This window comes from Malus sylvestris, chromosome 3 (genome assembly GCF_916048215.2).
Source record: "Malus sylvestris chromosome 3, drMalSylv7.2, whole genome shotgun sequence".
NCBI classification, from domain to species: domain Eukaryota; kingdom Viridiplantae; phylum Streptophyta; class Magnoliopsida; order Rosales; family Rosaceae; genus Malus; species Malus sylvestris.
Window position 1 is genome coordinate 16467909 of NC_062262.1, and position 25221 is coordinate 16493129.

Below are 25221 nucleotides of genomic sequence, written 5' to 3' on the forward strand. Positions count from 1 at the left end.
CCACTTGCTCTCTCACCTTGACCAGCCACACAAGGCCTTGAGCCGATCTTTTGGGCCTCTTGGTCACTTAGATCAACTTGTAATATATAGGATTAATGGGCTTGGCTTGTTAGGACCAAATTTATTCCAAAACATTTTTCGGTAACGAATCTTAGACTAAACGAGATGTTAATTACGCCAAATAGAACTAAAAAGATATCAAGGTTTTCTCCAAAAAAATGTCATAATTGACGTGGCAGTTGAGTTATTTGACTCTTTGCTTTATGGCTATCTTTTTTTAGACCAAACAAAGATATAGTCAAATTCCTTTTATTTATGTTTTTAATGCATGGGTTCCATTGACAACCAATAGGATGAAAAAGCCAAGCTCTATAACCCTCGAAAGAAGGTTATGATCCGCACTCTCTGAAATATGACTACTCTTGAAGAGACAGTGTAATGCCCCTGAAGAGGTAATAGATGTCCAAAGAAATGAAAATCTTATAAAAACTATGCATGCACATGCACATGAGAATTATGGGACCACCAATTGATATAACCAATGTTAATTTTGGTTTTACAGTAACTACTAGATTCATCAATGAGTTGTGTTGATATTGAGCCATGTTCTTTTGTTCATTGATGAAAAGAAAAATTACTAGCCATAATGGAGAGGCAATTCCATTACAACTAGTAAAGAACATGGAAAAATGAACCTATATAGTAAAAATTGCCGAATGATGTTAAACCCAGAAGGTTACATATGGGCATTTGTAATACAATGAAACTCACATGATATGACACAAGGTTTCCAGTTGAAACCTGAAATCGTGATATACTCCTGTTTACATGATTTCCTATTATGAAATGTGTGACAACCCGTCCCTAATTTTACGATTTCATAAATTTTAAAAGACGTATGACTTATTCTTTTAGCATAATTGTGTAGTACTTGACGATACGAACGAGTGGGTATAAACGGATTCGAAATTGGAGCTACGTTGGAAATTTTACGGACTTACGAAGTTCAAGGCATTTTGGTAAATTCAGTATTTTAGATAAATTACCTTCTTCTTTTTTTTATTTTCTGTGAGGATTTTTCTGCATGGTGGGACCCACCCACGTGGGTCTCCTATCCCTTGTGTCCCCGTGTCACTATTCCTTCCATACTCTCTCAGTTCCCTCATCCTTCACCTCTCACATCTCTCCCTCAACTCTCTCGCTCGTGCTCCCATTCTGCAAGTGCAGAGAAACCTGCAACTTGACCATCACTCGCCGTTTCCGGCGAACATCACCACCCAGATCTCCACCTCACACCGCTCCCTTCTCTCACAAACCCTCACATCTTTAATGCTATTTCCTCCATGCAAGCACCGAAAGGGTGCAATGACCTCGCCATTTTCTCCAGCGGGTGTAATTAGAACCCAACGAAACCAAGGTGAGCCTCGAGACCCTGAAATCCTTCTTATTTTAAAGCTCTTATATTGTTTTAACTTTAAAAACGAGTTTGGGGGACGATCTGATGCAGAAACACATGGGGAGGAAATTCCCATATTTTCTAGAGGATTTCGAGCCATTTTCTGGCCACGGTCGAGGAAACCAAAGGTATATTTTGATTCCTTGTCCTCTGAGCTTCGGTTTGATATATTGGAAGGCTAGGTTTAGTGAAGTTTTGGTGTGGTCGGATCTAGGTAGAATCCAACGGTTGTAGTGGCAACTGGCCGAAGAAGAAGAAAAGAAGGAAAAGAAAAAAAAAAGGCCTTAGGCCCAAAACCGGGTCCAAGTCTTTGGCCCAAATCTTTAGCCAACCGGATCAAAGCTTTGGGCTGATGTTTTAGCCCAACCCAGTTCCAAAATGGGCTTAGAATATTCCATGCGTTGACTTTTTTCGGAATTTTCTCGGAAACCCTACTAGGCTAATTTCAACTCCCCGAGTTCGTTTTTGACATCCGTTTAGTGAAATTCCAATGTTTTAGCGTAGTTAACCACCAAGGCGGCTCGGTTAACTTTTTAAGGTTGACCCTCTCGTTGACTTTTTACAAAATTTACTTGGGACCCTCCTTAGCGTATTTCGACGCCTTGATTCCAAATTCGCACTCCGTTTTCCCAAATTTAATTATTTTAATGGGGTTTTACTAGTGGGTCCTAATATTTTGCTTAGGTGAGATTATTATTGGAGACTTCGACTTTTCACGCCCAAATAGCTGCGACCTCGCAAATAACTATGAATAGGTCTTTTCTTTTATATAGCATATATATATATATATATATATATATATATATATATATATATATATATATATATATATAAAATCATTAGTTTCCATTTATACATTTCATAAAGAATTTTCTACAATACGCCTAGAATAGCATGACGCTTATAAGATTTGGCACATTGATAAAAATTATGAAGTTATGCCACGTCCTATGGGAAGCACAAGTATGAGTATTATTATTGATGCCATATTTATATTTATTGCTATGAATGATATTATGTGGATTAGAACTATCAAATCACTATGGCATGACTATATTTGTGTTATCTGCTCATCGTTTGCTGCACCGATGTTAGTACTCACCCGGACCAGGGCCAGTCTTTCACGTGTATATGCACATCACACCATACGCTCACTTTGGATCCATTGTAGGTGCCAGTCTTGTCCTAGCTTACTATAGACAATTAGGACTCATATGTGATGCACATAGCGCCAGTCTTCACGTGTATATTATTGTTACATCCAGTCCTATTCATATCAGAATATCTCTATATGAACTCGTATGTTAGCATGTGTCGATGAGCACTTGATATGGTATGTTTACTTATGCGAGATTATGTGATTATAGACGTCATGCGCTTATTTACAAGATATTGTGCCGTAATGAATTCTTGAGATTTTGCAAGCTACGGTAAGTATTTTCTTACTATACGTAGTATGTATATTTTGGAAACTATACTTATTTTACTGCAAGGGGTTATTATGTTTTTGAAAAGGTTTTATAAAACTTTATTTTTAAGCCCACTCACCCTTGTTTTTCGCCTTTCCAGGTTTTAGCAGCTAAACTTTCATATCGACGAGGATACTTGGCAAATCTTGGTATAGGTGGGTTACCTTCGATGGTATAATTCTCATCCTACTTTAATGTACTTTACTTATGCTCTGTCATCACGTGTGAAAATGGGTTCGTTTCTGCTCACCAATGCACTCTTATATTTAAGCACTTTTAGGTTTAAATTTATTCACATTTTCACATCACTACACTTATGGCTTCATCACCTTCCTGGTGTTGGCCAGTACAGCTCGATTCGGAGTCCAGGTGAACTTTCCGGGTCAGGGTGTGTCAAAACAAGTTCATTTCATATGAATGAATCATATATTATACGAAGGTTTATAAGATGCATGAAGCATATCTCCATAAGTAATTCCCTCAAGTATACATAGAAGTAAATTTCTCTGTATAAATTTCAAAAGAGAACAAGTCATGAAGTGCATAAAATCCCTAAAGGATTCAAATTGCTAAAGTAAGCCCTGGAAGGGTAAAGCACAAATTATGTACTCTATACCAAGATGGTATAATTGCCCAAGTAAGTACTTTTATTATGATATTGTTGTAACATACTAAATCTCTTGCAAGAGTCAATGGCCTTAGATTGGAAATTATGAAGAGTCTAAAAAGATTATAAAGTGTTGAAGGACAAATATTGTCTCAAGCTGCATATCGAACATTATGCCAATACAATTCTTATCCATCAAAAGGTTTATGGTATTAAATAACCATGTGGATTGAAAATCATGAGTTGAACACTCAAATAACTAACCAATATTTAGATACTAAGAAAGATCATTCATCATCGTGAGGGAGATGATGAATTGATATTTGTTCCAGAAGTACCATATCTTGGTAAAGTGTGTGCCTTCCTATATTTAACACAATGTATAGCTTTCAGTCAATTTGTGATCGGGATATAGCTCCACTCCAACAATTCGACATTGAAAAGAGAATCAAAGATGTTTCGTAACAACAAACATGGGTCTATTATATTCCAAGAAACCCACAGATAACCAGAATCTTGTTGGATATGCATATGCTGGTTTTCTCTCTGATTCACATAAAGCTTGCTCACAAACTAGATATGTGTTCACTTAAGAAAATACATCAATCTCATGGTGCTTAAATGAAGCTGACACAAGTTGCTACATCTTCAAATCACTCAGAAATACTTGCTCTCCTTGAAGCCAGTTGTGAAGGTTTTTTGTTTAACATCAATGATCCATCACATTTAGAACCCATGTATGTTAAAAAACAAACACTACAACTATCATTCATGAAGATAATGCAGGATGTATTGCTCAAGTGAAGGAAGGACTCATCAAAGGCAATAAGATTGAACTCATATCTCCAAAAAAATTATGTACAGATGAGCTCTAGAAAACCAAAGTTATTGAACTAAAGATAACATGGCAGACCGATTCTTCAAATCTCTGCCAAAGTTTATATTCCAGAAGTTGGTGCATGGTATCAGAGCTACATCAACTTAGTAGTCAGTTAAATTGAAGAATGTATGAATAAGGTGGAGATACTCAGCAGGGGGAACATCCAAGACACATGCATGTTGTACTCTTTTTCCTTCGTCTAGGATTTTCTCATTAAGTTTTTTTCTTGCAAGGTTTTAATGAGGCAACAAAAGCGCACTCAACACTATGTCAATGATCCAAGCAAAGTTGTACTCTTTTTCCTTCGCTATGATTTTTTCCCACTAGATTTTTTCAAGTTAACAAAGCAACTGATATTGGTAAATGACCATCTAAAAGAAAGTGTTGTAAAAGATGAGGATGGCACATTTGCAAATAAGGATGAACTTGAGGGGAAACCTATACTGGAAAACCTATATATAGGTGCTCATCTTATGCATGAAAATAAAATATAATGGAGTTTGCCTATTCTACTCCTCTTCAATTCTCTCTTTCAGTTTCTGATATGTGTTCGACAAGAAGTTACTAGAATATGAAAGTTTTATTATTTTAATTTGGTAAAAATGAGACGTCATTTGTCACATCACAGTCTCGACTCTGCCGTGGCACAATATTATCCACTTTAGGCCCCGGCCACGCCCCTCACGGTCTCACAAGAGAACTTCCCAGTGGGTCACCCATCCTGGGAATGCTCTCCCCCAAACTCGCTTAACTTCGAAGTTCCGATGGAATCCGAAGCCATTAAGTTCCCAAAAGGCCTCGTGCCTTATGAAGGTGGGCATGTACATATAAGGCACGTCACCCCTTCTCCGTTGGTCGATGTGGGACGTTACAATCCACCCCCTTAGGGGCACGACGTCCTCGTCAGCACACTCGCACCGAACGGCAGAGTGGCTCTGATACCATTATGTCACATCTTAGTCTCGACTCCACCGTAGCACGATATTGTCCGTTTTTAGTCCCCGATAGCACTAATCTTTTCAATCGCACTAGTGATCATTCTGGGTCGGGGTGTCATCGAGTGCAGGCTATGTCGTAAAATTGTAAAGTAAAGATGTTTTCACAGATGCTTTTTTTAAGTTATATATATATACACAAGTGTGCTTAATTTTAATTGTTAATTCTGTTTAATTTAGGTTTTTTTATTAACACTCCATAGATTATTGAAAACACTCCATATTTAAAATTTATCCCAACAATTCCACTTTTAACATTTTTCTGATGAATCTACTCCACCTCCCAAAACAAAAAAATCTCACAACCACTCACCCTACCATCGTCGATGACTTCCTGTTTGATCAATTGAAGTGTTGTCTTGATATTACGTTCCTTCAATTCAATCCATTAAATGTACTCGTATAAACTATTCACTGTTGGAAAATTAGGATTTTGCTTTAGTTTTCACTATTTATAGGAGTGATTGTATTAGTTTATTTTAACAAGTCATTCACGATGTAGCCTTTTAGGTTTTTGTAGCCGTTTCGACATTCTTTTTTGTTTAATAATATTCTTATTTCATAGTCTTGTTTGTTGTGCACTCTGATATTCAACTTGGTATCAGAGCATAGGTTCCCAACGCTGCAGAGTGAAAGCCACCAGAGTAAGGGCCGCCGTGGACGTCGGCTTCCGAAGGGTGGTGTAATGTTATGATCCCACATCGACTACTCTTATGGGGGTGTAGCAATTCTTAAATCCTTGGGGTCATCCCACCTATTGGACTAGTCTTTTGGGTTGGGCTCTTCCCTTGGGTTTGAGTACCTAACATTGGTATCAGAGCAGGTTCAATTCTTCGGGATTTTATCTGCTTAGTTGGGTTGGTATCTGTTTGTCAGTATGTATGTATGCTAGTTTATTGTCGTTGGTTTAGTTAGCAGAAAAACAAAAAGAGGATTGTTGAAGCTTTGTCGTGCTTTGCCGCACACTGTTCCTATCCTAAATCAGGTCACCATTGCACATCCATTGCTCCACCTCGTCACCCCCACAATCACGACTCCACTGCTTGAAACAATTCCGTTGTTGTCCACCGTCGTCTGCACCATAACCTGCTGAATCCGCTGCTGCATTGTACCCACATCCCCGTTGCCACATCTGGCTAGCACGACCCTTGTCTTGTTAAAACCACCACTCCATCATCAGAACCCAAACTCGCACGCTGCTGTTGCTGATCCATCTTGAACCACGTCTCTACGATCTCACACCAAACCACCGTCATCTGTTATTCCTGCAAACTTGTTGTTGCAAACTCGCTGAAATCAGTATCTGCTTGACTGAGATCATCGTTGTGCATATGTTGTTTGAACCATCCACCACTGCTGCCTGCGCGTCGCGTCAGATCGGATCTGATGAACCTCTTGCCGCCTTAGACCCAACCCTGTCATGCCGCCAAACCTGCATCTGCTGTGCTGCATCCTGCGACTCGAACCCACCAAGCCACTGGTTGGATTGGCCCGAGATAATGAATTTGTTGATAGGCCAAACTTATTAAGTTAGGCTATTGTTTTATGTTAGTTTGAGGCCCACATGGATAACATGAAAATAACTTGCTCTTGATATTTGTTGTTGTTGATGGGGTATGGGAATCTGTCTGTATAGTGACGAAGTCCATACTCCCAACGTTTGGTTGCCAGAATTTATTGATTGCTGGAATTGCTTGTTCGCTCGCTTGCCTGCTTACTTGCATTGTTCGTTTGTTCGCTTAAACCGTTTGCCTTGTCGTGTCTGTCTAACGCTGCTTGCCTTGTCTTGTTCGCTTAACGCCGCTTGCCTTGTCTTGTTCGCCTAACAGAGCTTGTCTTGTCTTGTTTTGTTCGCCTAACGGAGCTTGCATTCGCATTTGCTTGTTGGCAAACTCATGATGTGTACCGCCATGAGTTTGACGGGGGTGTTGGAAATTATTTTATTATTGTTTATGGTTTTCTTGTGGACCAAGGATATTAGAGTTTCTTACCCATCAAAGATTAGGGTTTTGCTTTAGTTTTCACTATTTATAGGAATGATTGTATTAGTTTATTTTAACAAGTCATTCACAATGTAGCCTCTTAGGGTTTTGTAGTCGTTTCGGCATTCTTTTTTGTTTAATAATATTCTTATTTCGTAGTTTTGTTTGTTGCACACTCTGATATTCAATTTCCACAACCCAATGCTCTTCTCATTTGCGTTCGCACCATCTCCGAACAATTTCGAAAACTTGTTTTGACATGAATTCTTTAGGAAAAGGCTGAGGATCTTAACAAATCAGTCGCAGTCGACAATGTGGTGACTGAAATTATCTGGATAAATTTTAATTGTGAAGTGTTTTCAATAATTTATAAAATGTCAATAAAACAAACGTTAATTTATACAATTCAATGACGTATAAAAAAACAAAGGTGCATGGAAATTGAAAAAGTTCAAATTCCTATTTCTTTTTCTGTTACCTCTACGAAAAAATAAAAATTAAATACCCAAAAGGACCACCCAAAAAATAATTATGCTTAGTGACTTTCTTGGCAGCCAAACAGTAGGCAGAGGGAAATTAACTACCGTGAGTTCGCACCAACTCTACTGCTCCTTTGCACCTTCGAATTGAAGATCCGAATCCGAAACTCTCAACTTTCATGAGACCCATACAGCTTCCGGAGCCGCCCAGTCCCAAACTGGGCACACCGGAAATCTTCGAAGGCGGTGTTTACGGCGTCGTTAGGCGCGCCGTCGTGATTGGCAACGGCTACCCTGGTTCGGAGAATCAGAGCATCGGCTTGGTTCGTGCTCTCGGCCTCGCTGATAAGCATGTCTTATATGTAAGTTACGTGATTAAACCTAATCGTGGGTTTAAACATTTTGATTTCCCCAATTATGGTTATAATTTTGTATGCTAGACTACCCATTAAATATTTCGTACTAAATTTCTGTGTGATAGTTGTAATTTTAAGCTCAAGAACATATCAAAATTATATGACTTTCACAACCTAAATGCATATTAGGTTCGTAATATAAATTATTATACTTTTTTGTTGGAATATAATTTATTATACTTGATATGAATACAAAAGGTGTTAGCAATTTAGTACCGAAGTATAATGTATGAGTAACTCTAACAGTTAGAAAACGATGTTATATCCGTGTCCAATACTTGAATCTGTTATAGGTTTATTTAGTTGTTACATGCTACTTGCTTTGAATGTGTATTCACTGAAAAGCGGCCGCGTTCGTCTTTGAATCCATTTCTGTTCATTGTTCCTTGTTTTGTTGTTATGTGTTCTAGAGTCAGTTGAACGTAGCTCCTCTGTGCTGAATTTCGTTTGTTTCAAGATGTATGAGATATTTTATTGGTCTTTGGCGGAGGATTTTTTGGTTTGCTTTGTTATGACTTACTTATCAGTTTTGATAAAAATAATTAGGTGGTCTTTGATGTATTGGTGTTTTCATTAAAGATGGTATAGCTATAGCAACTAGAAAGGTTTCGTTTTTATATTAATTGTGTTTGCTTGTTACAGTACCTTTCTTGCTGTAAAGAAATTATTGCTTCTAATATGCATTTGAAGCTTAATTTTCCTTATAAATTTTTTAAGTTTCTATTTATAACTTGACCATGCAATATTCATGTTAACTAGACCTCCTTTGTGATACAAATGGCTGAATTGTCATCTTTCATTGTTATTTTCTTCCAATTTTTATAATGTGCGTGTGATTCTGCCCTAACTACTTGAAGCAATAACATCAGAAAGGTCATGCTTTCTATAGTTCTTGTGATTTGAAAAATACTAGTAGTATCGTAAGTTGTAACCAATCATTGTCTGGAAACACGGTGTTAATATCACTGTCGGCCTAAGTAATAACCTTTTGTAATTAAGAGTTTCGCTTGATCCTCAAATTTATTCTTATGTCAGATGCACTTTTACTTACACGTGTACGTTTTGACTCTGTTATATCTTTTAAATTGGCAATGCCATGCAGCGTGTTACAAGGCCGAAAGGAGGACTGAATGAGTGGCTTCACTGGCTCCCAGTTTCTCTTCACAAAAACTTAGATTACATCATAAGACAGATTTGTATTATATTAAAGTATCGGGGGCAGAGAGGTTTGCCTCTACCTGCAGAAAATGGTGGCGGTGTGGGGTTGAAAGGTGTTTTAGAAGCTGATGTCCATCAGATTGTGACAATGGCTCGTCAGACTTTTGAAAAGTAAATATATCTTCTCTTCTTTCACAGTTAGTTGTATGAAATGCCTTTTTAAACTTTTTGCCTCATGTTTGTTTCCACGTGGTCTGGGGTTCGATTCCTTAGGGAACCTCTCTATCTATTATCTGGAGTTGCCTCCAAAAGATTGTAGGGTAGGTATGGGCCTAGTTTCGAATCTGAGTCTGCAACGCAGTGTGGAAGTATTAAAAAAGAAACGAAAAACAAAATCAAAAAGTGTATTTAGGAAACAAACATGCCAATATCCTGAATGGTTTTTGCCTAATTTAGAATGTGGTGCTTGTCTTGATATCTACCCAATCTTGGTACTTATTCTTTTTATTTTTAGGGATGGACCTATATTGGTGGTAGCTTCTGGAAGGGATACCATTTCTGTTTCAAGTTCTATTAAACTACTTGCATCTGACAATGCTTTTGTTGTTCAGGTTTGTCAATGGGACCTTCTTTTTTTTTCTTGTATCAGTTTTTAGCTATATCTTCCATTTCCTAAATGACTTTGGCCTTGATTGCATGGTTTGGTGGTAGATGCTGAGATTACAATAAATGAATATGTCAAAATGCTTACATTTATCTTTATGTGACAGTATGATTGCAGTATCTTCCTGTATGTTTTGCTTGAGTTCAGGTCAACTTGAGATAGTTTTTGGATATTTTACTTTCCAGTGGTGGTATTTTTGTAGTTTATTTATTAGGTTGGAAATGTGGTTTGTATTTTTAACACATAACAGCCTTCTTGGTTGTGATTGTATGAAGTCGTCCATTATATTTGGTTTGACATTTCCTGTACCTTTCCCATAGTGTTCTCGGCTTTACCATGCCTTTGAATTATGTAATAATGGCCACTTCAATTTCAATCTGTATTCTTCCAACTTCAGACTTATGCTTGTTATTATGGATACCACAGCTAGTGCTACTCACTGCCTTTGCACCTAATTCTGTATGAGTTTTCTGGTTTCAGATCTTTACTGTTAATGTTGTAATGGCAATAAAAGTGTAATTAAAGATTTTAGATTGAATATCTGGTTTCCTAAGTCTATGGAAATCATGGTTTCCCTGGCTCTGTGACTTTCATTTGTCCCATTCATTCTAAGTGGTTTTACACATGATCCATAGACATCTATTTAACTTCTCAACCTTAAAGGATTTAAACTGTACTAGGTTTTTTATGTGATTAAGTGATTAGTTTTGTGTGTATGAAATATGAATGGGTTTGGAATTGACCTTTTTCTTGGTTTATGGGTTAGTGTTGGATTTCAGTGCCCATTGATTTGTCTTTAAGGTCTTATTTCTTAATTATGAAAACTAGGTCATGTTATCATTTTCTTTTCTCATTTGATTTCATGAAATGCTTCATTTCTAGTGTTATAATTTTCTATTGATTTCATCAAGTTTGATATGAATTTGCTCGAGTATGCCTGTACTCATCTGTTTTGCAATGAGGGTTTAGTTGTTGGAAGTGAACAAATCTCCTCGGAAAAAGAAGTGCACAATTTTCTCTGTATTAGGTGCTAAGGTCAGAGAGATCTTTGGAGTAGGTGCCTCTTATATTACAGTTAAGGAAATCATTTGCTTGCTTGCCTGGATGCGAAGGGACTTTTAGTCTATGACTAGATTCATAATTTTCCGTAGCTCAACAATCACACCTTCTTTTCTTTTTTGTGGCTGTGGTTGTTTTTTGCCATGTCATTTGAATACCCAAAATGTTCGTAATCTTGTCTTTTTTTGTTGACCCCATCTTTTTCCATTTGTTTTGCAGATACTACATCCCAGGTTGCATCTAAATAGATTTGACTTGGTTATTACCCCTAAGCACGATTACTATCCTTTGACTCGTGAAGCACAACAGCAGGTTCCTCAATTTATTCGTAAGTGGATAACTCCACGTGAACCTCCTGACAGTCATGTGGTATGTATGATGATCTTATTATTTGCATGCATTTGATATATTTAAGAAACTTTAACCTTCTTAAATATCAACTGCTCTTAGTACTTTGAAAGTTGAAGCTATTTTAATTTCCTTCCCCCCTCCCTCCCTCTCCCCCAACAAGCTATGACATACTAAAAACTTCTAAATAAGGTCCTCACTGTTGGAGCTTTACATCAAGTGGATGCTGGTTCACTTCGTAATGCAGCTAGTGCATGGCGTGATGAGTTTGCACCTTTGCCAAAACCTTTACTTGTGCTGAACATTGGTGGCCCAACAGGTAATATTTTGTTGCACTCTGGATCTTTGTTGCTTTATGGTTTACAGGATTGACAAATAAGTATTTGACTGCTAGGTCATGATTGCTATTAATTTATACTGTTTTTGAATTTAAAGGCCTGCTTCATGTTAGGTTAGATTAAGCTGTTTATTTTGCTTATAGTCATAGTCAATGTTTTAAAGAACTCGCCTCGGGGCGCGCCTAGGGCGCCCTTGAGGCTGGGCGGTGAGGCAAACGCCTCTGTTTTGATGGAGTAGGCGAAATGCTTCGCCGGAGACGCTGAGGCGGCGGAGGCGCGCCTCAAGGCGTCCAGGCGCATCTGCCCCTGTTTGCTTCCCGATGAACCCACAACCCAGATTTCCCCTTTTTGCTTCACGAAAGAACACCAGATCTCCGCTTGAAGGACTTAGAATCCGTGAACGATCTCCGCTATTCTGCTGCTTCAGCTCCCGTGCCAGGCGTTTCCTTTGAGGCGAAACAAAATAAATACAAAGGGAGAAGAGAGGGGACAGTGGTACAGAGGTGAAATGGGAGAAAAAAAGAAGGGGATGGAGACCCTGGTACAGAGAAAATGAAGGAGAAAAGAGGCAGATGGGAGGGATGCGGTGGGCGGAGAGAAAAATGGAGGTATAGAGAAAGAAGATGAGGCGGAGAAAACAAGGGAGGTCACGGGACGATTCTTGAAATAATAAGTAATAATAAAATATTAATTCATATAGATTAAAAAATTAATAAAATATTAATTGATAAGATTAAGTTATAATAGAATATTAATATATATGTATATATGTATATATGTATATATATATATATATATATATATATAGATTAAGTACATAATATTAGAATCCTCTTTTTAATCGGACACTGCACCAAATACTTCATTAAATCAGTCAAACTTAGTCTATTCTAAGCCAGTTCAGTTTAATCCTTGAAGCTAGTCCAGTCCAAGATAGTCCGGTGCAACAAACGCAGCCAAAGTATAGATAAGGGGATTATAATATTATATACTTAATCTATGTATAATATATAAATTGAGAATGAAGGTTTAAATTACATAGTATTATTTTTTTATATACAATTATATGTATAATATATAAAAAATAAATAAATAATTTAATCCCGTGAGGCTTCGCCTCACGCCTAGACAGGGCTTCACCTCGGACGCCTCGCCCACGCCTCACGCTTTTAATACATTGGTCATAGTATAAAATAGTGGAAATAACATGATACTGACCCGTGTCTTTTAAAGTCACCAAATGGCCATGTAGCTAGCTAGGAAAGAGAGTTCAAAGTATATACTTACTAATTTATGCATGAGCTAGTGCTACCCTACCAGAAAATGTTGATTCATGTTGTGAAGTTTGCGACTTTTTGTTTTGTTTATTTTCACCAGCCCAAATTTTACTCCAAATTTATACTAAGAAGGATAATGCAAGAGTTGTTTTGTATGTCTGTTTTATTGTGATTTGTCTGAATCTCAAAGTTGAAATTATTATGGCAGAGTACAGAAATGTAGGTATACTGAAGATATTTTAGTTTCTTTTATGTTTCAGAGATTTCTGTTGCACATTAGTGATTCGAGAGTTAATAGAGAGCTGATTTCTTTGATGAATATTAGATCATTCATTTTCTGAGTTTTCAAGAATTTTGGGAACAACTTGTTCTGATCCTACTTTGTTAATTTTGTTTGGAGCGGCCCACGTATTCCTGTTAGGGCTTGTATGATGTGTATCCTTTTTTTTTTCCTTTAATAGGCAATTGTCATTATGGTGCGGACCTTGCAAGGCAATTGACAACCAATCTGCTTAGTGTTCTTGATAGCTGTGGGAGTATCAGAATATGTTTCTCTAATAGGACTCCTGAAAAGGTGTTGCTACGGATGTACATATTCATACTTTGGTTTGTACTTTGTAGTGGTACTAATTGTTTTCCTTTTGCTCGTCTACAGGTATCTAATGTTATATTGAAAGAGCTTGGTGGTAATCCAAAAGTTTACATCTGGGATGGTCAAGGTATCATGTGAAATTTAATCATTTGGCTTTCAGGTCAAGTCTTATCTTTGATATGAATTGGGGTGTTAGTGCTGTACTGATAAATATTTTGGTCCCCAGAGCCAAACCCGCACCTGGGCCATTTAGCCTGGGCCGATGCATTTGTTGTCACTGCAGATTCTGTCAGTATGATAAGCGAGGTTTGCAGCACTGGGTATGATTGAGGAAATTACATCTGTATTGATGATATTTTCTTTAATGTATTTTTTATTTAAGCATATTAATTTTGTCTCTGCATATTTCCAGGAAGCCTGTCTATATTATGGGAGCTGAGCGATGTACATGGAAGTTCTCAGAGTTCCATAAATCACTTAAGGATCGAGGAGTGGTTCGGCCGTTTACAGGTTCTGAGAATGTAAGTAAAAACTAATTTGTTTTGGTAACTTTTCCATACAAGGTGGCAGATTACAGAAGGATGCCCTTCTTAGGATTGCATTGTTCTTTCATTGTTCTCTGTCAACATAGACGTCATTTTCTTCCCTTGTAGACACACATACACACACAGATTCTCAGTAGTGGTGCTAAAAAAATTGCTTTGTTATCCATTCCAAAGGATTATACCAAAACCGAGGAAATATTTCTTGTTTTCACACATTGTAATGGTGGATTTTGGCATGAAAGGTGAGGATAAAGCCTTTTTCTCTTCTTTGGAAGGTTTATGGGCCATTATAGTTTTAAAGTCTTACACTTTTTTGTTTCTTGGTGGAATCGCAAATGTCCGACTTCAGTTCGCTAATAATGATAATATGTGCATTTGGAATGCTTGGAACTTCCTTATACTTTGACAAACCTTCCGTGTAATAACTTCTTTGTACTGAATAAAGATTTATATATTGGTCTCAAGCATACTTTCTGCTTTTCTCAATCTTATGATCTTCGGTGCTTTGAATATTTTGACAGATTTCAGAGAGCTGGAGTTACCCTCCGCTCAATGAAACCGCAGAAGCAGCTAGTCGAGTGCACAAAGCACTTGCGGAGCGTGGATGGAGATTGCGACCATAGGAAGTGAGTTGATAACCTTTTTAATTGTAAACACACTCAAATCTTATGTTAAGAGATAGATCCATTGAAAGTTAGGTTTTTTGTGATAGCACCGTATAGGAATGACTGCTAAAGGCTTTTGTAGCTCTTATCTTTGATTCTTCCCCTTTCGGGGGTCTTGAGACGAGACTAAAGGCTTTCTGTAATTGTGCGGCTTGTAAATTTTGAAGAGGGGCGAGTGTTTCTTTTGTCTAAAGGTGGGATGGTTCTCTACCCATTAGTGTAGATAATATCGTATGTTCAAAAAAAAAAAAAGTGGGATGGTTCTTGTTCTGAAAGGAATTCATCTGTAATTTAAAAGTGGTTTACTAGATTCTGTTTGATTTACAATTACTTGGAGGAATATAACCAAATTTCACTAGCTAACATACTTCTTTACATGCACCGTGACCTGTTTGGTTATCTACAGATTTTATCAAATTGTTTAGAGGAAGACCTAGGAAAACTTTGGAAGAGACTCTAAGAAAAGACTTAGAGTACTTGGATTTAACGAAGGACATGACACAGGACTGAGCACAATGGCGTTCTAAGATTCATATAGCCGATCCCACTCAGTGACTTGGATTTTCCAGGTCTCCAACCGAGAAGTTTTCCTCACTCAGGAAATTAAGGGAACACTACCTCAACCTACATGCTCCACTCACAAAGCTTCAACAAAAGAAAATTCAAAGAACTTAGCGAAGAAGGCTTTGGTGTATTTAACACAATACGTTGAAATGAAGGAAAGCTTATTTATTGATATCCCCGATAAGCTACAAATATGTACATATACATAAGTCAAAATAAACAAACAAGAGGGAGCCTTCACAAAGGTTGCTTAGGAGAAGTCTCAGCAGTCGGTAGAGCCCCAGAAAGAGAAGGCACCGGAGGGGGATCATTCGGAGCCTCAGTACTGGACAGAACCCTAGAAGGAGGAGGCATCAGAGGTTGATCATTTGGAGCTTCATTACGCGGTACAACCCCAGAAGACGAAGGCAATAAATGCCTTTGGAATAAACCCACAAATCTCTGATGATCAAGTAAAACCTGACCATCAGATTCCTTCATCTGGTCAAGCTTCCTCTTCATGTTTGTAGCATAATCATGTAGGGCTGGGTTCGGTTCTTTTCGGTTCGGTTTTTTGCCAAAACCGAAACCAAACCGAAATTTCGGTTCGGTTCGGTTCGGCCCAATTTTTTTTCGGTTTTTTTCGGTTCGGTTTTTTTTTCGGTTCGGTTTTTTCGGTTCGGTTTCGGTTTTTTTTCGGTTTTTTTTTTTTTCTCAGTAAAATAGATCTAAAACGAGGCAATACTGCATCACCGAATACTACAATTTATACATTTTGAAATCACACCACCTGTCAACCACCCACAGAAAAGGATCCTATGTTTTTACTTGATTAACCATCATAGGCAGCAAATTCATTGTATATGATGATGGAAAAGAAACAAAAACCCATAAACATCACTCCTTTTCTTGTTCTTTTTGCTTTTCTGAGCCAAGAGATAAACATGAGATATTGAAACATCAATACTCAAACCAGAAGCCTTCAAACATGAGATATTGAAACATCAGGAAACTCGTCTTTTAGAAGAGAAAGAAAAATAGGCAGCAGCTGCTCTATAGTTGCATCCTACAGTGAGAGGGAGAAAAATTAGCTTCGAAGTAAGAATTTGAATTAAATAACAGCCCCAAAATTTTCTTGCCTTTCCTAAAACTTGTGCCATTCCCATTATTACTGAAGCCAATGCAGAACGAACGTGCTGGGAAGAATCTGTCGACAATTCCTATGGCAGGCAAACATAGTAAGTAAAAGCATAACAGTATTTAGAACTGCCTAAAAACTACAACAAACTTCTTAGGGAAAGTATAACCATAGGTTAAGTGAGATGTGCAACCTTTACGAAAGGAAGGATCTGCTGAATGGCAAGTTCTGGATTCACAATTCGGCAAAACTTAGTTACTTTTCCTGCAGCATGCTACTAAACAGGTCTACCTTCCTCGAGAATCCAGAACAAAATTGAATACCACATAGTCCAACCACCAGATATAAGTATGTACTTTATAAAAAATCTCATGTTTAACCACCAGTTCGACACACACAGAAAAAAAAATATGTAAACATACAGAAAGAAAAACTTGTGAGGAGTCAATACCTGGAGGACTTTGGGGCCGAGGAGGTGAGAGGACTTTCGGAGGGTATGCGGGTCGGGCAAGGACCTGGAGGAGATGGATTTGAGGTCCATGTCGGTGAGCTCCAACTCCACCGAATCCACCACAGTACGCGTGTCATCGGACAAGGCGGAGTGGATCAGGATCATCGCCTTCACTTGCAGCGTCGGAAGCAGCGCCGGAACTCCCCCCATCCATTTTTCAGCGCCTGTTTACCACGGCGTTTGATTTTTGGGGAGCGAGAGACTGAGGAAGCGCAGCGGATGAGAGAAAGAGAGGAGAGATTTGAGAATGAAAAGAAAATGAATGACGGCTAGGGTTTGTGAACTTTATAAATTTTATAAAACTTTAAGATTAGAATGCCTATAAATATTATACTGGTACAATTATAGCAATACAAAGCCTACAGTCAAGTTGGTTTGAAGGAAGCTATCCCCACCTGGACGGAAGGGGTTCGAATCTCCTCTCCAGCAGGTTTTGAGTATTTATATTTTATTTTCATATTTCGGTTCGGTTCGGTCCGGTCCGGTTTTCATACCTCAAAAACCGAAACCGAACCAACTAAATTCGGTTCGGTTTTTTTTTCGGTTCGGTTTTTTTCGGTCTCGGTTCGGTTCGGTTGTCGGTTTTTTTCGGTTTTCGGTTTTTCCAACCCACCCCTATAATCATGTGCGAGCCGGTGCAACTGTTTATTCTCATGCTTGAGCCCTCTAATCTCCTGTTTGAGACTCATTACTTCAGCCGCCAATGATTCAACTTGGCGGGTTCGAGCAAATAGGCGTTGGGCCATATTAGACACAGAACCTGCACACTGAACATTGAGAGCCAGAGAATCCTTAACAGCTAACTCATCAGATCGTTTGGAAAGTAGTATGTTATCTTTGGGAGTGAGAAGGTTCCTGGCCACCACCGCAGCGGTCATATCATTCTTCATCACGGAATCCCCAACGGTAAGAGGACCAGTAGGGGAGACGAATGATGGACGCCATATGTTGTCAGGAGAAGGCGGGGCTGCCTCTTCAACAAGGTTCAAGTCAAAACGACGGTAGGAGGGGCCAGACATTTTCAAAGGTGTTGAAGAGAGAAGAGGTCGGACAAATCAAGATCTTAGAAGTGCAAGAATGAAGCTTCTACTGGTGGAGATTCAAGTGTGCTTTGGAACTTAATGCCAGCCCCTATAAAAATCTGCACTCGACGGAGCTTCAGAAATCGAAGAGGCGCCTGCTCAGAAATCGAAGAGGTGTTTGTTTTCTCAAAAGCAAGGCTGCTCAGATACCACGATGGTCGATCTCAGAAATCGAAGAGGCGTTTGCTTTCTCAAAAGCTGGGCTGCGCAAAGACCACGAAGGCCGATCTCAGAAATCGAAGAGGCGCTTGCTTTCTCAAAAGCTGGGCTGCTCAGAGACCACGAGGGTCGATCTCAGAAATCGAAGAGGCACCTACTTTTCCAGCCTTGTCAGCACCTGTCACACGCACACTCAGCTTTGCGGAAATTATGGGCATTTGGTCGAAGATTTCTGGTGAAGTAGAAAGCACATGAGTCTTACTGTTCAATCACCCACTTCCCACACGCAACAGTAGCTCATGGGTACCACAGATAACTTTGCCAAAGTTCTCTGCCAAAGTTGAACACGTGAAGCTTACAGCTCCCACTACATCGCTCTGACCAAGAAGGGTAAAATAATAGCAAAGAAACAACACTAACAAAGTTTAGACACATAAATTTTGAAGGTCTAGCTACCATATTATTACCCACAAGGGTAAAGGAACAGTACCACTGCTGGATAATTGGAAAGTCCCTGTGTGTCAACCTCTGTGCTTCGTGGCAAGGTAGACTAGCAAACATGCCCAACCTTTAATCACATTCGAGAAAACACTCCCAACAAGATTGCTTGCTCCAAAATCGAAGAGGCACCGTCCTCCGAATCTCGAGAGCCAGACTCCCAACATGACTGCTTTCTCAAAAATCGAAGAGGGTAAAGGAACAGTACCATTGCTGGATAATTGGAAAGTCCATGTGTGTCAACCTCTGTGCTTCGTGGCAAGTTAGACTAGCAAACATGCCCAACCTTTACTCACATTCGAGAAAACACTCCCAACAAGATTGCTTGCTCCAAAATTGAAGAGGCACCGCCCTCCGAATCTCGAGAGCCAGACTCCCAACATGATTACTTTCTCAAAAATCGAAGAGATACCACTCTCCGAATCTCGAGAGCCAGACCCCCAGCATGATTGCTTTCTCAAAAATCGAAGAGGCATCGTTCTCCGAATCTCGAGAGCCAGATCCCCGATAGGATTGCTTGTTCGAAAACCGAAGAGGCAACACTTTCCCAACTTCAAGAGCCGGATCTCCTTGGATAAAGCTGTCTGTAATCTTCACACGCAACATCAGCTTTCCAGATACCACAAACCACTTTTTCAAAGTGCTCTGACAACGTTAAAACATGTGAAGCTGGCAGCTCCCACTACTGTGCTATGACCAAGTAGGGTAAAGGAATAGCATTACTACTTGTTGTTAAGGAGACTCCTATATATGTCGACCTCCATCTCCAATGGACAGGCAGACCTGCAAAAATGCTCAACCCTTCCTCATATCTGAGAGGGCACTCCCAACGAAGTCTTTCGAAATATTCAGCTTTCTTTCCCCCCGATAATACCTCTGCAAATAAGCTATACTAGAGCAAGAACATCTCATATCATCAGGGTTAAAAGCAAGAGTATCCCATATCATGCTTTTTCCCTGTTTTTTCCTTTGACCTTGTTCTTACCTGCAAGACAAGGAGAAAGAGAGCAATCAGTCAGTACTTGGAATCAAGCTTCCAGCCAGGAACTGACTGCCTGGAACCCCTTACCTGATTACTTACCTGACATTGCTCTCGAGTACTCATCTTCAACATCTTATGCTTCCAGGGAAGATACCGCATCTGCCTGAGGAACAGATAGGGCAAGGGAGAAGGATACAAGGAAGCATGTGGAGACAAGCGTAACAGCACACGTGCTGATACATCCATTACTCTGTCAAAGCAAAAGTATCCCATATCAGCAGGGTCGAACGTACTCTAGATTTGTTTTGACCCTCAAATTCTTCAGTCGGCCTTATACTTTGGAGGAAACCTGAAAACCCTCCCGCTCAGTTCAAGAATAAGCCTGTGGAAAGTTACTTCTTCAAAAGCAAAAGTATCTCATATCATCTCTTCTCATTTTCTTCTCTTTATCCTTCATGTTGCTTGCAAGATAGGGAGACTGTGAACAATCAGCCGGAGCTATGATTGCTTACCTTGTTTGTCACCTCTTTCAGCAGATCCCCTAGCTCGACGACTTAGGGGACTCCTACTACATGGTTTGTATTGCGCTTGACCAAGCTTGAAACTACAAGTAAGCTTCAAGTGAAATTGATACATTACCTTGTGCATCTCCACTAGTTAAAGATATCACCCCTGGATGGAGGAAGAGTACTTCCAGAGAAGATACCCCATCTACCTATGAGACAGATAAGGCACGTCAAGACGATACCACACTCCGATACTTAGAAGTTTCGTGATTACGAGATAATTCTCCCACAATATTTCCTAATGTCTTTTGTACTAAATCATTCACTTGTACTCACTAAAGGAGAGCTTGAACCTATGTACTTGTGTAAACCCTTCACAATTAATGAGAACTCCTCTATTCCGTGGACGTAGCCAATCTAGGTGAACCACGTACATCTTGTGTTCGCTTTCCTATCTCTATCCATTTATATATTTATCCATACTAATGACCGGAGCAATCTAGCGAAGATCACAAAAAGCGACCGTTTTCGCTACCTAAGATCTATCGTGCAAGAGAACGGAGAATTAGATGGAGATCTCAACCATAGAATACAAGCTGGATGGATGAAGTGTAAGAGTGCATCCGGCGTGTTGTGTGACCGTCATAGGTCACTGAAGCTCAAGGGAAAATTTTATAGGACGGCAATAAGGCCAGCGATGTTGTATGGCACAGAATGTTGGGCGGTGAAGCATCAACACGTACAAAAAATGGGTGTGGCGGAGATGAGGATGCTTCATGGGATGTGTGGGCACACGAGAAAGGATAAGATTGGGAATGAGGATATCCGAGGTAAAGTAGGAGTAGCCGAAATTGAAAGAAAGATGAGAGAAAATCGGTTCCGGTGATTTGGACATGTGCAAAGAAGGCCTACTGACGCTCCGGTTCGAAGATGTCACTACTGGACAGAGGTTCAGGGCCGAAGGGGTAGAGGAAGACCTAGGAAAACTTTGGAAGAGACTCTAAAAAAAAGACTTAGAGTACTTGGATCTAACGGAGGACATGACACAAAACCGAGCGCAATGACGTTCTAGGATTCATATAGCCGACCCCACTTAGTGGGAAAAGGCTTTGTTGTTGTTGTTGTTGTTGTTCTTTTGCGAACCAGCTTTTTTAACCCTGAGGTATTTGTTGATTTGCCCTTTGAATTTGTATGGAGTTGCCTGAACTTTAATTTTAGTCGATTACCCTCTTGAACTTTTATAATTAGCTAATTTCCCACTTGAACTTTAATTTTAGCCGATTACTCCCTGAACTTTTATAAATAGCCAATTCTCCATATTTTGAAACCTTTCATTCAATTTTTAATCCATTCAATTTTTTCATTCAATTTTTAATCCATTCAATTTTCCATGTGATCAAGATGGATGGAAAATTGGATGAAAATTTTAAAATCCAATTATGGAGGAAATTGGCTTATTATAAAAATTCAGGAGGGTAATCGGCTCCAATTAAAGTTCAAGGAGAAATTGACTAATTATAAAAGTTCTAAAGAATAGGCTTAAAATTAAACTTCAAGCAGTTTTATACTAGTTCAGAAGCAATCGACCAATATACTTTTTTACTTTTACCTTTTAATATTGGATTTTGATTTGGCGGGACCCGGTCTGTTTGCTTCACCCCCAAGATTGAAAACGAGTAATTGATTTGGTCCGGTATAGGTTAGGTCCTATCAATTTTATTCGGGCTAGATTTCTTCCATCATCCCTTGAAGTCCAAACTAAAAATCCAGCTCCGGTCCACGAATCCACCAACGATGTCTAACAGGAAGAGTGGATAACGGGTTAGAGGCGTGGATGCAGGTCGCGAAGTGGATGACAGTAACCCTGTAAACGGGTCGGGTTTATTGGGTTTGGATCGGGTTGAATCTGACCCGTTAAGTTAACAGGTCATCCGAACCCGACCCGTTAAGCTAACGGGTCATCCTAACCCGACCCGTTAAGCTAACGGATCACCCGTTTCACCCGTTAACAACCAGTTAACAATTTTTTTTTTTTTTTTTGCATAAATTTTTTTTTTGTTGTCAAGACTTTACTAAAATTACAAAAGCATCCTCAACTAACAGGTGCTAACGGGTCTAACGGGTTGACCCAAAGTGACCCATTATTTAACGGGTTGTTAACGGGTTCACCCGTTAGCGATCCAACCCGTTAAGCATCCACCCAAACATTAATATTAACGGGTCGGGTTAACGGGTCGGGTCCAAAATGCCAGGTCTAGATGACAGGTTCGAGGCGTGCATCGAGGTTGCGAGGCCGTGAGGGAGACGGGGATGTTGAGATTGTGATGGAGGAGAGTGAGATCGTGAGGGAAATGATGACTCAAAAAATTAGGAGAGTAAATATCGTTAAAATGTAATGAGGCATTTTGCTTCTCTTTATTTTGTTTTTTAAATTATAGAGGAGTGCACGATAACTTTTCAGAACGTGTAATAACGGCTTCCTTTTTCGAATGTCATATGTTTTCAAGTCTCATACAAATTAATTCATAGAAACCTTAACATGAATTTAAATAACGATATTTGATGATCTCATTGCTGATTAATCATCCCACCAATGACTTGATCCATCAACCAATATACTAACATATATTAAACACTACTAATTAAGTGGGGATTACACTCGCAGCATGATCATACATATCAAACTTAATGCTTTAGCTAGGGTAATGTACGTAATTAAACACTTTGATTAGCATTTTCCCATGATGTTCCTTAATTAGTGGAGCAAGTGAGCTTTTGGCAACAACTCCTGTTCCTCAAGTCATCTTCTAATTAAAAACAACATTAAAACTAATGCATTAATTAATCACTGCATATCCCTATATAAACCCCATCCCCAGCATTCCTTTGATCATACAAAATCATTTCAATTTCTGCATCTGATAATATGGAATCGAAAAAGAGTGGAGAAGTAGTAGCCATTAGTACCGGGGAAAAGGCGAATTACAGTGCCAAAGGAAAGGCTGCTGAAGGTGCTCCTCCTCCTGCTGCTGCTGCGGTCACCGGAAAAGTTACCAAAATCAGGACTAAGGGAGGAGGATGGAAAAAGGGTCTGGCGATCATAGACATTGTGCTGCGGCTCGGTGCCGGTTCAGCTGCTGTTGCTGCGGCTTACACTGCAGGGAATACTGAACAGATTCTTCCTTTCTTCACACAGTTCTTCCAGTTCCATGCTCAGTACAATGATCTTCCAACTTTCACGTACGAAAAAATATTTATATGCTTCGTTTAAATTGCGAAATCTCTTTCAAGTAACAAGTTAATATTATTTGCTTGATTAAAAGGGAAGTGATGGATTAATTCATTGATACGTGCAGGTTTTTTGTTGTTGCAAATGCAGTAGCTGTGGGATACATAGGGTTCTCCTTGCCCTTCTCTATAATCTGCGTTATTCGACCTCATGCAATAGGGCCAAGGCTACTACTCGTTATCCTTGACACAGTAATATGACTAACAAATTCTACTGTTCAATACCTCGCATGGCATAATGATGAGTGCTTTTTAGTTTTTTTGTTCGTGACTTTCGAATGTTTGTTCATTCAAATTATAACACTTATAAAATCTTAGTATTTAAACTTTTAAACCTAAATATGAGACTAATTATCGTCCATATAATAATTAGCATGTCATGTGATCCGTCCTTTTAAATCTAACTAATAAAAAAGGTCGTACCCAGTGCACAAGGCTCCCGCTTTACGCAGGGTCTGGGAGAGGTGAATGTCGGCTAGCCTTACCGCCATTTATAGAGAGGCTGCTCAATTTATTTATTTTTTATTAATGAAACAACGCTCTAGAAATGATCAGTTAGATGTATCTAGGAAATTATAATTATCACTCTTTTTCTCCTCCCACACACCCATGTTTGATCATGTTTGTTATCTCTCTTTAATTTCAAATCCGACCGTCATAAATAAAGAGGGTTGTGTCGTGTATGAGAGGTTAAAATGGATGTGTGAAAACCTACTCCCATGGTATATATATCATAACTCTATTGTTAAAGAGGTCCCCGTTTTCTCTTTGCTTAATTATATATGTTGATCTGTATATATATATTGACTTACTGAAAGCATTGCAAAAACTAATTGCTAAATGCTTTGCAGGTGATGGTTGCTCTAATCATAGCTGCCGATGGCGCTTCATCTGCAATTGTGTACTTGGCGCATAACGGGAACGTGAACGCAAACTGGCTTGCTATTTGCAGGCAATACAACGACTTCTGCCAGGCACTCAGTGGGGCTCTTGTATCTTCATTTGTCGCAGCAGTCTTTTTTATGTTTCTGGTTGTGAATTCTACTTTCGCTCTTAAAAGAAAATGAGAAATTAAGGAGCTTAATTACTGTATAATTAACACTTCTAAATTGCAGAGATGCATATTGTCGATTGTGTATGTTATTAATTGCATTAAAATTAAGATGAATGTAAAATGATATAATTGTAATGAAAGATTTGTGTGAATTGGCTTCAAAGAATATGGTAAAAGTAGTTTTTGTTCATTTATTTTGTTTTTCTTTCTTTATTTCCTTTATTTTTAAGAATCTTTCATACTAATTAACCACTATGGTACTTTAGGTTAGGGTCGTACACCTCCACAATGAATAGCAAATAGAAGAAAGAGTGCACGATTACCATTTTGGATTGCACTCTAATTCATGTTTAGATGAAGAAATTTAAGAGTACTATGAAATATTAAAATGATTGAATTCAATTTTCTAGAATTTGTGATGATTTTTGTCTAACTAATCTAAAAGTATAATAATATAAGTACCAGACCAAGAGCATGTGATAGATAGCAATCTATTACAAGCATCACCCGTGGTCGATGAGTTGTCGTCT

General features: G+C 38.9%; 3 protein-coding genes and 1 long non-coding RNA gene across 5 annotated transcripts; 3 read left to right on the forward strand and 1 right to left on the reverse strand.

Moving 5' to 3' along the window:
- The first annotated feature begins 7913 nt into the window (after nt 1-7913).
- On the forward strand, nt 7914-15293 carry LOC126615578 (mitochondrial fission protein ELM1). Its single transcript, XM_050283428.1, has 10 exons — nt 7914-8230; nt 9387-9613; nt 9957-10053; nt 11385-11534; nt 11706-11832; nt 13590-13702; nt 13784-13847; nt 13947-14040; nt 14133-14241; nt 14787-15293. The coding sequence occupies exons 1-10, from the start codon at nt 8048-8050 to the stop codon at nt 14886-14888; spliced, it is 1266 nt and encodes a 421-aa protein (XP_050139385.1). The 5' UTR covers nt 7914-8047; the 3' UTR covers nt 14889-15293.
- LOC126615592 (uncharacterized) lies at nt 14248-14729 on the forward strand. Its single transcript, XR_007620868.1, has 2 exons — nt 14248-14507; nt 14615-14729. It is a non-coding gene; the product is annotated as an uncharacterized LOC126615592 (long non-coding RNA).
- A 903-nt stretch (nt 15294-16196) lies between the features above and the next one.
- Nucleotides 16197-17376, reverse strand: LOC126615585 (protein phosphatase PP2A regulatory subunit A-like). Of its 2 annotated transcripts, none has more exons than XM_050283436.1 (3): nt 17063-17376; nt 16613-16693; nt 16197-16539 (listed from the first exon to the last, which is right to left on the reverse strand). In XM_050283436.1, exons 1-3 carry the CDS (start codon nt 17270-17272, stop codon nt 16456-16458), a joined length of 375 nt encoding a protein of 124 aa, XP_050139393.1. In that variant the 5' UTR covers nt 17273-17376; the 3' UTR covers nt 16197-16455. The 2 variants fall into 2 exon arrangements, 1 of the variants encoding a protein (XP_050139393.1); XR_007620840.1 differs by lacking the exon at nt 16197-16539 and adding an exon at nt 16805-16902 and having other exon boundaries at nt 16608-16693; nt 17063-17202.
- A 5855-nt stretch (nt 17377-23231) lies between these two features.
- On the forward strand, nt 23232-24857 carry LOC126615584 (casparian strip membrane protein 2-like). The gene is made up of 3 exons (XM_050283435.1): nt 23232-23589; nt 23706-23829; nt 24489-24857. The coding sequence occupies exons 1-3, from the start codon at nt 23276-23278 to the stop codon at nt 24702-24704; spliced, it is 654 nt and encodes a 217-aa protein (XP_050139392.1). The 5' UTR covers nt 23232-23275; the 3' UTR covers nt 24705-24857.
- The last annotated feature ends 364 nt before the right edge of the window (nt 24858-25221 follow it).